A 14,569-nucleotide genomic window follows, 5' to 3' on the forward strand; every position below is an offset into this window, starting at 1 on the left:
TAGGGTAAGATTCGGATAGCTCATATTGAAAATATGGTAGGATCCGGGTATTAAAATAAGAAACCGGTAAAAATAGATTCCAGTTCCGATTCTTGCATATAGGGTATCCAGAATCGAAACCGAAACCAATACCCATGCTCAATAATAACTTTCTATAATTATATTCAGATATTTTTTTCCTCTTACTTTATCTTCTTACCTTCTCTGTCTTTGTCTCTCTCTCTCTCGATGGAAGCCTCGAATTCCTTATTGTCGATAGCTTTGGTTCAACGACCTCGGTGTGTCCTCAATAAGGCCTGATTGTATTACGAATGTTTAGTTTTGTGGATGGATCGATGATGCATATTACTCTTTATTGCGGATTAATCTAAATCTATATCGACATTTTGCTTTGCATGATTACTAATTATAGATAAGACATTTTCGTTTTTATTTAGAGAGACAAAAAAATTTACGGGTTCCAACAAGGTACCCAGAATCTATGGTATAATACATGTTCCAGATAGGTTCCGGATCCAGGACTCAACAAGGTAGGTTCCGGTTCCAAAATCTCGGAACATGTTCCTTAAATGGTAGAATCCGAGTATCATGAAAAAAAAGGGTACCCAGATCCGAACATCCCTATCATGTACTACGATATTTTAAAATTTTTCACTCAATATTAATTTCACCATTCAGCATAATATTTTGAAATTTTTTTCATGACATAGCACAATAAGTAATAATTTCATCACATGGTATAAAATTTTAAAATTTTTTCACCACGTAGCACGGCATTAATTTTTCGTCAATTTTTTATGCTATATGGTAAAAAAAATTCCATAATTTTGTGCTATATGATATTAGATGAAAAATCTCACAGTTGTGCCAACTGCCGTCGGCTTTGTTGTTGCTGCTAGCCCCATCGTCGCCAACAGGTTCTCTCACATGTAAAGTCTTCATCATCCTAAAAAGTTGACTGCGAATAAACTCTGTGCTTCCAGTACGACAGCGTCTGTTGGGATGGCGTGATGTCTTCACACTCGACATTTCTTGCACACGTTTCGATCGTTCCATCGACAATGGAGGCACTCGGAGTTTTTGGGCTATTTAGCTAGGAGTTTGACGATTTGAGGTGGAGAAAACACATACACACACACAAACACAGTTGAATGGCGAAACTCAAAATGTTCCGTACATGGGAAAGTGTCGTGCATGCGTGCGTACTCCTAATTTTTTTTTTTTCGATCACAAGAGATACATGTTAGCTTAGGACAAAAGATATGAAAATAAATTCAAAATTTCAGTGATGAGAATTGAATAACATTTTAGCTTCAAATCAACGTGTCATGCCACGGCATTAATACCTCTTTCTCCTCGATAAATCTTGTGTGTATGATTGTACCACGTGGTATTATGTCACAAGACACATACAAAATTTTATTTTTGTTGACACACAATAAAATTAAAAACAAATTAGTCACGTTCGCTGACTTGCGCAACCGGCAGCAAGGAAGCAAAGGAGATGGGAGCATTTTGTTCAATGCCCACTTCAATTAGAAACAAAGGCCCTCATGGAAACCGGGCCCTTTAGGAGCATCCATGGACCTCGTAAAGAAAAGAAAAGAAAAGGAGAAGATTCATTCACTCATGACTCGATGATCAAAACTGGCAAAGGCTTTAAGTCGCATGAATTTTTCTGAAATCGCCAAATATCTTAATAAAAGGATATATATCGATAATAATTAATAAAAGGATAAATAGACGTCCTTCGTGAGGGTAAATTACACTATTGGTACAAAACTTTATTATCAATGTAACATTTTGGTATAAATTTTAAAAAGTGTAATAATTGAATACAAAATTTTTTAAAAATGTAATAGTGCTATTAACTCCGTTAATTTAGACTAACGGAGTTAATAGTTGCTGACGTGGCTTCCAATGTGGCAGCTGACATCAGACAATGTTTATGTGGCACTTACGTGCGTTGACATGTCATTTTAAATTAATAATAAATAAAATAAAATACAAAAGAAACCAAAATAATATTAAGGGATAGACACAGACTAACTGAATCCTCACTGATGAGGTGAGATTAGTGTATTTGATTAAATAGGCATTGTACATGACTATCTAAGGAAGTACATAAATGTGAAATAATTACATGCCTAAAATACAACAAGTATAAATGAAAAAATATGATTTGATATTATCCTTGATTAAATATATATAAAAAATATATTAAAAATAAATAAATGAAATTAGAATATTAAAAACAAAATTATCAAAACTAAAAATACAATAAAAATAAAAATAAATAAAGTACTTACAATAGAGAAATTAAAATCGAAAGGAAAATATGAAAATAAAAAAAGCTGAAAATGAAAAAAAATCTAAAAACGAAAAAAAACTGAAAAGAAAAAAAGAACAATGGGTAGCCAGTGCTTCGGGGAAAAGGGTAAGGGCATTCACTCTAGCCACCACCCTCTTAACAAAGGTCACCAGTGGTCTCAAATCACGTCGACGGCCTCCGTCGACCCTTGGGGGGGGGGGGGGGGGGGGGGGGAGGGGGGAGGGGTAGGGGCGAGGCCTCTCACCCCCATCCCGATCGAGATCTTAGTCGGGATCACCTTAGAGATCTCAACCGACATCTCTCGGGCATGAAGATGGGGGCATCCCCGCCGACCACCCCCATGACAAAGGTCGTCGACGTGGTCTGAGACCACCGGTGACCTTTGTCGAAGGGGTGGTGGTTGGAGGGGGCGCCCTCACCTCCTTCCCCGAAACACCGACCACTGTTCTCTTTTATTAAATTAATTTCTCTATTTTAAACTTTTTTATTTTTATTATATTTTCAATTTAGTTTTAATTTTGATTATTTTAATTATTAACATTCTAAATTTATTTATTTATTTTTAATTTTTCATATGTATTTAGTTTTTTATAATTTTTATTTAAATTTTTTAAATAAAAATTTTAGTATGACGAATGGACAGTCGTGCAAGTGCAACATCATTTAGATTAATATATTAACATCCACAAAGGATTCACGTCATTAAAAGTTAACGGTGTTTATTCTAAATTGACGAATTGCATAACATTGTTATATTTTTTTTAAAAAAATTATACTCAATTGTTACGCTTTTTAAATTTCGTACAAAAAAATTTGTACCAACAGTGTCATTTACGGTAACCCTCCTTTGTGGGCCCATTTGTATGTTTCTTTTTCTCTTTGCCTGGCATGATTGGGGCCTTTTTTTTGCCCGCTCCACTCGTGCCCAGATTCTGCCTTCTTCTTACACCGCCGGAATATTATTATATTTGCCATTTAATCATGTATTTACTTCCAAGCTGCTCACCAAACGTTGAATCGTCTGCAAATCCTCAGGGTTTTGGTATAAAAGGACTCTCAAAAACCCCATTTCTTCCTCCCCAGCCACCTTATCTCCTTATCTCGGTGTCGCCGTCTTTTACCATGTTCTCCTTCTCTTGATAGCCATAGTATTTTGGGCTTCTTGAAGGTAGGGGGAACATACAGGAGGAGTAGAGGCATGGAGACTGCTTTCTTGAGAACCGGCGGGCTCATTTGTCTGCCCAAAAGCCCCAGAAGGACAACCGCCTTCCTCAGCTCCTCCAATGGCCTAAAGCACAGAGCTTTGTCCCTAAAAACCACTTCCCTTTCTGGGTTCCCCTTATCTCTCAAGAACTCATACAAATTCAATGGCTTTACCTCGAATCCTGGTGGGGTTTTTCAGAAGAACAGGAGCTTCCACATCTGCAGGGCTGAGACTGCTGCAGCAGCTTCAGCTGACGGGCAGCCACTGTTTGCTGAACCTGAGAAGCCCAAAATCTTCGGCATTGAGACTGTGACTTTCAAGAAGATTATCCCCCTCGGGCTAATGTTCTTCTGCATTCTCTTCAACTATACAATCCTTAGGGATACAAAGGATGTCTTAGTTGTGACAGCTAAAGGGAGCAGTGCAGAAATTATCCCATTCCTCAAAACATGGGTCAATCTGCCGATGGCTGTTGGCTTCATGTTGCTGTACACCAAATTGGCCAACGTGTTGTCAAAGAAAGCCCTCTTCTACACAGTCATTGTTCCCTTCATTGCCTTCTTTGGAGCATTTGGTTTTGTGCTGTACCCTCTTAGCAACTACATTCACCCTGAGGCTCTTGCCGATAAGCTTCTTGGTACGCTCGGTCCAAGGTTTCTTGGCCCACTTGCAATATTGAGGATATGGAGCTTCTGCTTGTTCTATGTCATGGCTGAACTGTGGGGCAGTGTTGTCATCTCAGTGCTATTCTGGGGATTTGCCAATCAGGTGACAATCTTTTACTTTTATCTTGAAATTGAATCCTTTGTCATTTTTGAGACAAAATAGAAGTATCTCATTTGCTGGTTTATGTCGAGACATCTTAATGAAGGAGTTTGCTGCTCTTGGTCCAGTTTTTCAGGCCACCAGGAAATTTACTTTAGCTTCTCTATGTTAACCATGTTTAGCTATAAAATATGGATTTGCCTATGCTAAACTCCATGAAAACAAAAGACATGCATCCTGCTTGGATTCGGTTTTTAACCCAATCATTTACAGCATTGACCAGCGTCCAAGACCAACCAATATTTTTGTTTGTTAAACTGAAAAGTAGATTTCGAAGTCATGATAGTAGTGATGTCTATATCATTGGATAAGTATTAGTAGATTCAGTAATGAAATCTGCTTGCGCATTCTAGCTTCTGATGGAAAAAGTCTTTCACTAATCAAATTGGTTTTTTCTCCAGAAAGTACGTTCAGTCTTACGATTATAGTAGTTTATCAAGTGAAACTACTTTAAGATGTCTTTAGATTATCCCCATGTTGATGAAATGCACTTTGTGCTTCACTGACAGAGGTTCTTTTCAGTGATTTAATCGACTGGGTTTACATTTCTTCTTACTGCATACCGTTTACTGTCTTAAGTTTTCTTAACTCCTAACATTGCTTTTCTTTGCTTTGAACCAACTGTATGATTATAGTATGATAGACTAAATATCTAATAATCATAATTTCCTCTAGATTTTTTCAACTATCAAAGTCTTATTGTTCTTTCTTTAATTTCGCATTCTTATACTAATATCACAATTTACCTCAGATTACAACAGTTGATGAGGCCAAAAAATTCTATCCCCTCTTTGGGCTTGGCGCGAATGTTGCCCTTATATTTTCTGGTCGAACAGTGAAGTACTTCTCCAATTTGAGAAAAAATCTTGGCCCTGGAGTTGATGGCTGGGCCATCTCGTTGAAAGCTATGATGAGCATCGTGGTTCTGATGGGACTTGCAATTTGTGGCCTTTACTGGTGGGTCAACACTTTCGTTCCTCTTCCAACCCGTAGCAAGAAGAAGAAGGTAATGAGATTCACATAACTTGAAGAAATAGGTCAGAGAAACTCTTAACACATTGTTTTCTTGGATTAATTGTGCTTGATTTTGACTTTGCAGGAAAAGCATAAGATGGGAACGATGGAGAGCTTGAAGTTCTTGGTCTCTTCCCGATATATTCGGGACCTCGCCACTCTGGTGGTTGCATATGGTATTAGCATCAACCTCGTCGAGGTTACATGGAAATCAAAGCTCAAAGCCCAAGTAAGAGAAATTTAGTTTCAGCCACGTACTGCAGGCTGTTGGTTTATGGCAGAATTCAATATCATGAATATGATCGAGAGAGTTTCAAACCTGACATGATAAAATACAATTGAACTTTGAACCAAATCCAATTTAGATTAGTTTTTTTTGCGCTATTGGAAACTGGATGTGTTTGATATAAACCAGAGATTGACATGGATGGCTGCATGAATTTGACAAAGTAGCACTGTCTTTTAGCTCTTGCATCTTTATTGCCATACCAATTCATTCAATTCTTTCTTTTCAATCCCCCATGCAGTTCCCAAGCCCTAATGAGTACTCTTCCTTCATGGGCGACTTCTCGACTGCGACAGGAATTGCAACCTTCACGATGATGCTTCTTAGCCAGTTTATCTTCGACAAGTACGGATGGGGAGTTGCTGCTAAGATTGCACCCACTGTGTTGCTTCTGACGGGAGTTGGGTTCTTCTCTCTGATATTGTTTGGCGACCCCTTCGCTCCTACCCTGGCAAAGTTTGGGATGACCCCTCTTCTTGCAGCTGTCTATGTCGGTGCCATGCAGAACATTTTCAGCAAGAGTGCCAAGTACAGCTTGTTTGACCCATGCAAAGAAATGGCTTATATTCCGCTTGATGAGGACACCAAGGTTTGGAAAACTCTAGCTGATCTCTTTTTATGTTTTCCTTTTCACTGTTAGCCTAATTTCCAGTTTGAAATGAGCAAATCTGTCAGCGAGGGCTGTATGATTTCTTGACTTTGACTGGATTCTTTAGTCTCAAATGTGATAGTACAGTGAGAATTCTTCCGTTATTAGTTTTCAAATAACTAAAATCCAGATTTAGTTACGGGTATAAGCTCATCTTCAAGTTACTGCAGTTCTCATGCTTGACTCTAAGCTTGAACCTTCACTCAAGATTGCGATTGACTTAGCTTCATTTTGGACTTACAGAGGGAATTTAGTCAAGGTCATGTTTAAGATTAGGCAGCCTTTGCAATGAACTCAGGATGATTTTTTGCTCAATCCTGGAAATGATGGAGTCGGTCGGGTTCCATTGCATCACTAATTTTTTTGTTTTTTTTTTGCTTGTGAAATTCCTTCAGGTGAAAGGAAAAGCAGCAATTGATGTTGTGTGCAACCCATTAGGCAAGTCGGGAGGGGCCCTGATCCAGCAGTTCATGATCCTAACCTTTGGCTCTCTGGCTAACTCCACTCCCTACCTCGGAGGGATCTTAATGGTGATTGTGCTTGGTTGGCTCGCTGCAGCTAAGTCCCTGGACACCCAATTCACCGCCTTACGCCGTGAGGAAGAACTCGAGAAGGAGATGGAGCAGGCGAGCGTTAAGATCCCAGTCGTGGCCCAGAACGAAAGTGGAGGCACTTCTGTTGGGGGCGACTTGAGTTTAAATCCTACAGCTGGTGACTCCTCGACCAGTTGATCATAAGCCTTGAATAGACAACTGAATAAGGAATGTTTCGATGGAGTAGACGAGATGGTGGATGCTTCTGATCGGTTTAGGCCCGTCGAGTTTTGATCTGGTAGAACAAAGAGCGGGTATAGAAGTTCATCGCAATTGGATCTCGATGAGTTAGATTTAATTGTTGCAAGTTATAGAGTTTGAGGGTTGTAGTTATTGACCATCTCCTGTATCATTTCTTGAAAAAAAAAGAAAAAGAAATCCAGAACAGCCACCAAACATATAAACAATTTGGACCAACGTTATTTATTGTTGGGGACGAGATGAGCTTGCAAGGTGGATGACAGCTTAAACCCAAGAGCCTGTTTCAATATACCTTTTGGAATTTTTAATCAAGAGTTCAATGTTCCGAACATAGTTCACAACGAACACTGGCGGGGCCTACCCGGAAATCATCGAAATTACCCATTACAACAATCATAAGTATTATTAGAAGTTCATTTTTCTACCCTGGTAATTCTAATTCTGGACATTTATTAATAAAAAAAAAAAAGAAAAAAAAAAGTAGTAGTAGCAGCAGCAGCAGACTTAATGGCGCCAAAAATCTTATTAGCGACGTCGTTTTGTGCTGAATTCCAGAGTCTCTTCTGTCTGTTATCCTGCAATTGGAAGAAATTAAAGCGAAGAGCCTTAAACCTCAGAAGAAGACGAACAAAGAAGAAGAAGGAGAAGGAGAAGGAGAAGCAGCTGAACGATGTTCTGTTCTCAAAGAAATGGCTCTTCCTGCTAAAACATCTCCAATTTCTCTTCATCGAGACCACCTCGGTCCTCTTTCCACCAAGACCCTCAAAGCCAGCACTCTGAATTGCTCTCAGAATATCCAACCCCATCAAATTTCCACCAAAAAGTACCAAGTACTCCCAGCCCTAAGCACACAAAGCTCAACCAGTCCCCGTAACCCAAATTCAATCCTGTGCCAGCTATGCCTCCGAGGAGACCTACAGCAAGCCTTGAGCTACTTAAACTCCGTGCAAGAATTGGACTTTACGGTGGAGGAGGACACTTACATCGCTTTGTTGAGGTCGTGCGAGTACAGGAGGGCCTACGATGAAGGGGCTCTGGTGTACTCCTACGTGTTGAGGGACAATGGTACCCATTTGAGCATTAGGTTGGGAAACGCTCTGCTGAGCATGTTTGTCAGGTTTCGCAATATAAGTGATGCGTGGTACGTGTTCGGTAAAATGGCTGCGAGAGACGTCTTCTCTTGGAATGTTATGGTTGGTGGGTATGCCAAGAATGGGTTCTTCGATGAGGCTCTGGATTTATACCACAGGATGTTGTGGGTCGGTGTGAGGCCTGACGTTTATACGTTTCCTTGTGTCCTGAGGACTTGCGGTGGCATTCCAGACTTGGTGAGGGGAAGGGAGATTCATGTCCATCTGATTAGATTCGGTTTCGAGTCTGATGTTGATGTTCTTAATGCTTTGATCACCATGTACATGAAATGCGGGGATTTCTCGAGCGCGAGGTTGGTGTTTGATAGGATGCCTAGGAGGGACAGAATCTCATGGAATGCAATGATTTCAGGGTATTTTGAGAATGGTGAGTGCTTGGAAGGATTGAGGTTGTTCCTCACAATGCTCGAGTGCTCATTCGACCCAGATTTGATGACCATGACCAGTGTGATCTCTGCCTGTGAGCTTCTTGGTGATGAGTGGTTAGGGAGAGAAATTCACGGGTATGTGATGAGGACGGATTTTGGCACTGAAGTCTCCATCTGCAACTCGCTGATTCAAATGTACTCGAGTGCCGGTCTCTGGGAAGAAGCAGAGAAAGTATTCTCAAGAATGGAGTATAACGATGTGGTCTCATGGACTGCAATGATTTCATCCTACGAGAATAATTTCCTTCCTGAGAAAGCACTAGAAACCTATGAAAAGATGGAGGAAGTGCGCGAAATGCCCGATGAGATCACTATAGCTAGTGTTCTTTCGGCTTGCGCTTCTTTAGGTCGCCTGGATTTAGGCTTGAAGATTCACGACCTTGCGGATAGGATGGGGCTCGTCTCTTATGTCATAGTTGCAAACACGCTAATTGACATGTATTCCAAGTGCAAATGCATCGACAAGGCTCTAGAAGTGTTTAACTCAATTCGCGAGAAGAATGTCATATCATGGACTTCAATCATCCTTGGGCTTCGGATCAATAACCGGTGCTTTGAGGCCTTGATCTTCTTTCGCCAAATGAAGCTTGCCTTGAAGCCCAACACTGTCACCTTAATCTCTGTCCTCTCAGCATGCTCTCGTATTGGAGCCCTGATGTGCGGGAAGGAGATTCACGCCTATGCTCTAAGGACCACGCAAGCATTTGGTGGGTTCTTGCCCAACGCACTGTTGGACATGTACGTGAGATGTGGACGGATGAGGCTCGCATGGAACCAGTTTAATACCCACCCGAAGGATGTCGCGTCCTGGAATACTCTTCTGACAGGTTATGCCGAACGAGGGCAGGGAAAGCTAACTCTCGATCTCTTCCATCGGATGGTGATATCTGGAGTGTCTCCAGACGAGATTACTTTTATCTCGCTCTTATGTGCTTGTTCTAGGTCAGGTCTGGTGGATGAAGGCTTAGAGTACTTTGAATTCATGCAGAGTGAGTATTCTATTGTTCCTAACCTCAAGCACTATGCTTGTGTGGTCGATTTACTTGGTCGCTCTGGGAGATTAGAGGAGGCATATGAGTTTATTCAGAAAATGCCCTTAATGCCTGATGCAGCGATATGGGGAGCCCTCCTAAATTCATGCAGAATACACCGAGAAATCAGGCTTGGGGAGATTGCAGCTCAGCATATATTCGAGATTGATACCAAGAGCGTCGGGTATTACATTCTCTTGTGTAATTTATATGCTGACTGCGGGAAATGGGATGAAGTAGCGAGAGTGAGAAGGGTAATACGGGAAAGGGGGCTGAATGTGGATCCTGGTTGTAGCTGGATTGAGGTGAAAGGGAAGGTTCAGGCTTTTCTCAGCGGAGACGATTTTCATCCTCATATAAAGGAAATAAACGCAGTCTTGGAGGGATTTTACGATAGAATGGAAGAAGAGGGTTACAAAAGAGTGGAGATGAGAAGTTCCAGCAATGAAGTCGAGGCTTCGAGAGCAGAGATTTTCTGTGGGCACAGTGAGAGATTGGCAATTGCATTTGGGCTGATAAATACTGCTCCTGGGACTCCCATTTGGGTGACAAAGAATCTATACATGTGCCAAACGTGTCACGATATGGTGAAGTTTATCACGAAGGTGGTGAGGAGGCAAATTTCCGTTAGGGATACAGAGATTTTCCACCATTTCCGGGATGGAGTTTGCTCTTGTGGTGATGAAGGTTATTGGGGGAAAACTGGATAAGTTTTACCCTTTTTTCTGAGGACATGATGAGGGAGATAGCAATTTACAGTTTTTACTGTAAATAGAGCCAAAGTGCACAGCATATTTACACGAGGAAGTGATCGAGGAGGAGGTCAAAGCGCGAGTGGCAGAGATAAAAAATAATTTATCGCGCAAAAGTTTCGAGATTTTTAGGTACAAGGTAGAGGGGTTAAACGCTCTTCGCCTCAGGTACTGATGATACCGGTCAGATCTCGTGCGTGTACCATATATGTAATAGCGCATTTAATGTTATATCGCTTCTTCGATTTGAATGAAATCTCTCTCTCTCTCTCTCTCTCTCTCTCTCTCTCTCTCTTAGGATGCTGTCTTCCTAAATGGAACGGAGTTTAAGAGTGCGTTTGGATTTAGAGTTGAATTGAATTGAGTTTTGGTTTTAATTGATTTGTAATTATTGTATTGTTGAATTATGAGAAAAAGTATAAAAAAGTAATGTATAGTTAAGAGTAAGTAATGGTTAAGAAATGATTATGTTGAATTGTGAAAAAGTAATGAATAGTTGAGAGAATTTAATATTAAAAATTAAATTGAATGATTAAAAAACTTTTAAAAATGAAAAAAATAATGATAGTGTTGTTGAATTAAAGATAAATGGAGTTGAGTTGAAAATATTTTAAAAAACAAACACACCCTAAGCTGATCGGTCTGGATAACACAGAGCAGCTGCGTCAGTTAAGCTGCTGCAGGGAAGATTGAGTAAACCAGTAGAGTTATGCACGAGCCAAAGGAAAACAAAATTTGATTTTAATTAAATCATATCTCGCATTTTTCTTATTTATTATCTAAATTAATATTTTAATATTAAACTCTCTTTATTATTCAATATTTTTTTTTCTCAATTCAACAATACAATCATTATTTTTTTTTATCTTTCTTTTTCAAATCCTCTCATATATATTTCTTAATTACTCTTATTTTCACCCCCTCAATCAAACTTAAATTCATATGTAAACATCGCCTCATATTCAAATACAACAAGCTGTTATTAGTACACAGCATATCCAATCCAATCTCAATACCCAAAAAAAAAAAAAATGATATACGAAGGTACTCTTTATCTGCACACAGATTGTTTCCCGCTCAAGGAGCTTTTTTATCATATTTTTACGGCTTTCTTGATTGACTTGAAAGATGAGCTGAGGAAGTTCCTCCTCGTAGCATAATTCTCGTCTCCCTCGTCATCGCTGAAGACCACAGGCTTCTTCCTAATACAGTCGACGCCCTTCTTCATTCCCAGTATTATGGAAGGAGAAGACGGGATTCGACGGAAAGTCCTCGCACTCTCCGATCTCGCCAGCACCTTCTCCTTTTTCTTCTCTTTTCCTTCCAACTCCCTTCCGCTCCCAGCTTCTGCAACCACCAGTTTCGTTGATTCTATTTCAACTATCTCGTCGTCTTTCTTCAGCTCAGATGATTCCTTTTCCGAGACCTCCTTAAACTTCTCCTCCTCCTCCTTCTTCTGAGGAGGAGGGTACTTGATATTCAAGTTCTTGATTATGTCATCATCAGTGGCTGTCGATGTATTTTGATCTTTATCCTCCTCTTGAGGAGCTGGTTCATCGGGAACATTCTCGAGAAGCATCTCAAGCCATTTCTCGACGTTTTCTTTGCCCCTTAACTTCCTGGTCTCTCCATCCTCCTCCTCTCTATCGGGCTTTTTGACAACAGCAAAGAACCCTTCTCTGCGCCGCCCTCTACTAATTTGTCCCACCTCGGAAGCCTCCTCGATTTCATTCACAGCATTGATTTCATGCTCTTCTTCATCATCAAGACCTCCTTCGGACTTTCCTTCATTGACCGGAGAAAAACGAGTCACTGAAGCTCTTTGTTCCTCCTCTAGGAAGACCCTCAGTTCCTTGTGTAGAGGTGTAGTATTCGGTTTTATCCCAGGTAAGTAGAGCACTGGCTTTCGGTTCTCCTCCTCGCCGTTAATCAAGAAATCTTCGTTTCCCCTCGATCTCTTCCTTGCTTTCTCCCACTCGGGTCGAATCTGCTTCTCGATTACATCCTTCTGTTTGTGTATCCTGTGGAGTTCTTTCTCCGAGGCATCACAAATCGCTTTCTGTGCTTCAAGCCTCGCCATGAGAGCATTCGCTGCTGCCTGATTCAGCCTCACCTGTTCCTTATAGACAACACTCCTGCAGCAAAAAGAAAATCCATTAATTCAAATCCTGAATGACTGTAAAATATGGAAAACTCTAATCTGAACGCAACCCTTACTGGTGCATAGCATCACGGATCATCTTCTCGAGCATGGTCCGATAAGAGGACTGAGCCTCCGCTAGCCTCCTACATTTCTCGGCCCGTCTCCTTCTCTTTATCAGTGCCAACTCGAGGTCTTGAATCGTTACCTTCTCCTCCTCATTCTTCCTCTTCATATGGGTCACCTCATGATCGAGCTCCTGAAGTTCTGCCTGCAACTTCTTTGACTCCTCCTTCTGTTTGAGCGAATCTCGGGCCATCACTATCGCTTGATACGTGCTCGTTCCTTGATTGGGGTTCTCGTTTTCCTTCAGCGGTTTCCCTTTCCTTGAGGCTGCAACAAAGAAATCGATTACCAAATATGACTGAAGCTTAATAAATCTAAGAAGACAAGTTTAGATACTTACCAATTGCAGGTTGATGAGGCCACAGCTGTTTATTGTGATCCAAAGACTTCAAGACTGAATAATCACGGGGAGAAGACTCCCTTCGTGTGACCACAATTGCAGCGGGTGCCAGTCCAAGTTTCTCTTTTGATTCGATGAAGTGGTGAGGGAAAGAATGCCCATTTACCGACTGAGAAGGGTTTATTTCCTCGTTCTCACCTTCGGAGAACAGGTAGGGGAAGGCCCTTTGCCTGAAATCAGAGTTTGAAGAGGCAAAGATGGATAGGAACTGGTTCACAGAGATGCCTAACTGGAAGTCCCACCAGGGGATGAGGAATTCCAGCTTGTTGTGCTTTCTCTTGCATGCTTGCCATTGCAGTATCCTCAAGTTGCTTGGAACAGTCAATCCCCCTCCTGAAAATTTTCGACACTAGAAACTGTGAAAAAGATGGCATTTCGGACCCGACATTACCATAATCCATTCCAGCATGGTGTTATAATTTCAGGTCTAGCAGGAAGTTACATGTGCTTGATTTTAAATCTGAAACGACACGACCCAATAAGTGGTTGTTAGAAATTTTAGTCTGCATATGAGATATTAGACTGAAATCCGATACGAATAGCATAGGCAGCAGAAATCGAAGCACAAGCAAGAAGAGTACTCGAGCATGGGAACCAATGATCAATGTCCCAAGCAAGAGGAGAGGCTGAATCAGCATGGAAATAGAGGACATTCCCATAAGGGTCCACCCTGATCACTGCAGGATCAAACCCGGCATTTCTGCATCCAAAGAAACACAAATCAAAATCAGGCACTTCATTTCATTTCTCCCTCGATGAATTGCGAGGTCTCATTTTACAGACAAAAATTTCACATCTGTGAAAGATCGTATCATATCGCTTACCCTAAGTGGTTGAGCTGCTTCCACAGAAGGCTGATGAAGATCTTCGGTTTCGCAGTTGGTTTCGCTTTGGGATCAATTATCTGAAACATCAGCTCTAACTCCTCTGCTTTCAGAAGCTGCACTCCCCAAAAATTGAATCAAAATCAAATCTTTCACTCGACCCATAATTTGAAAATATCGCACCTTTTTCGATCAATAAAAGGAAGTAATGAATTTGAGCTCTTGAGGATTCAATCTGGACAAAGAAATCATCACCTCATCCTGCTGCGGAGCGTAGGGTGTGAAAGTGAACGGAGGGCCAAGGCTGTAAGGCCCGGTGCTCCTGCCTCTGCAGAGCTTCGCATATGCTTTCGGGTATCCAAGATGCTCGTTCACTGCCATTTCTTCCTCCGTGAAGGCATAGCTAGCTTCCATTGTCAGAGTTTCTGAGCAAAACGAACTTGGAAGTTGGAACTCCTTGTTCCCGTTGTTCTGGTTCGGTGAAGAAGTGAACGGGAAACAGGGGGAGATAACAAGCAAGAGTAGAGATGGGATAAGAGCTCTAACGGTCGAATTTGTTTCTATTTTGATTTAATTTAATTTAACTTCTTTTTTTTTTTTGGAAAAAGGGAGG

At 41.0% G+C, this 14,569-nt stretch overlaps 3 protein-coding genes across 3 annotated transcripts; 2 read left to right on the top strand and 1 right to left on the bottom strand.

The window, feature by feature from the left end:
• The first annotated feature begins 3,530 nt into the window (after positions 1-3,530).
• LOC116200466 (plastidic ATP/ADP-transporter-like) lies at positions 3,531-7,342 on the top strand. Its single transcript, XM_031531317.1, has 5 exons — positions 3,531-4,304; positions 5,113-5,367; positions 5,461-5,604; positions 5,903-6,250; positions 6,706-7,342. Exons 1-5 carry the CDS (start codon positions 3,531-3,533, stop codon positions 7,039-7,041), a joined length of 1,857 nt encoding a protein of 618 aa, XP_031387177.1. The 3' UTR covers positions 7,042-7,342.
• A 177-nt stretch (positions 7,343-7,519) lies between these two features.
• On the top strand, positions 7,520-10,722 carry LOC116200458 (pentatricopeptide repeat-containing protein At1g15510, chloroplastic). The gene has a single exon (XM_031531310.1). It carries the CDS (start codon positions 7,794-7,796, stop codon positions 10,422-10,424), a length of 2,631 nt encoding a protein of 876 aa, XP_031387170.1. The 5' UTR covers positions 7,520-7,793; the 3' UTR covers positions 10,425-10,722.
• Positions 10,723-11,377: 655 nt separating this feature from the next.
• On the bottom strand, positions 11,378-14,519 carry LOC116197278 (apical junction molecule). Its single transcript, XM_031527400.1, has 6 exons — positions 14,212-14,519; positions 13,957-14,072; positions 13,714-13,832; positions 13,073-13,465; positions 12,684-12,999; positions 11,378-12,601 (listed from the first exon to the last, which is right to left on the bottom strand). Exons 1-6 carry the CDS (start codon positions 14,368-14,370, stop codon positions 11,560-11,562), a joined length of 2,145 nt encoding a protein of 714 aa, XP_031383260.1. The 5' UTR covers positions 14,371-14,519; the 3' UTR covers positions 11,378-11,559.
• Between the last annotated feature and the right edge of the window lie 50 nt (positions 14,520-14,569).

This window comes from Punica granatum, chromosome 1 (assembly GCF_007655135.1).
Source record: "Punica granatum isolate Tunisia-2019 chromosome 1, ASM765513v2, whole genome shotgun sequence".
NCBI lineage: Eukaryota > Viridiplantae > Streptophyta > Magnoliopsida > Myrtales > Lythraceae > Punica > Punica granatum.

Excerpts from the sequence above, each read along its gene's own strand:
- LOC116200466 (XM_031531317.1), top strand. The coding sequence starts at position 3,531 with ATGGAGACTGCTTTCTTGAGAACCGGCGGGCTCATTTGTCTGCCCAAA. Across the intron at positions 5,605-5,902 it reads AATCAAAGCTCAAAGCCCAA|TTCCCAAGCCCTAATGAGTA; the intron begins GTAAGAGAAATT and ends TCCCCCATGCAG. Across the intron at positions 6,251-6,705 it reads CGCTTGATGAGGACACCAAG|GTGAAAGGAAAAGCAGCAAT; the intron begins GTTTGGAAAACT and ends AAATTCCTTCAG.
- LOC116197278 (XM_031527400.1), bottom strand. The coding sequence starts at position 14,370 with ATGGAAGCTAGCTATGCCTTCACGGAGGAAGAAATGGCAGTGAACGAG. Across the intron at positions 13,466-13,713 it reads TCATTGGTTCCCATGCTCGA|GAGGGGGATTGACTGTTCCA; the intron begins GTACTCTTCTTG and ends GAAAATTTTCAG. Across the intron at positions 13,000-13,072 it reads GCCTCATCAACCTGCAATTG|CCTCAAGGAAAGGGAAACCG; the intron begins GTAAGTATCTAA and ends TCTTTGTTGCAG.
- LOC116200458 (XM_031531310.1), top strand. The coding sequence starts at position 7,794 with ATGGCTCTTCCTGCTAAAACATCTCCAATTTCTCTTCATCGAGACCAC.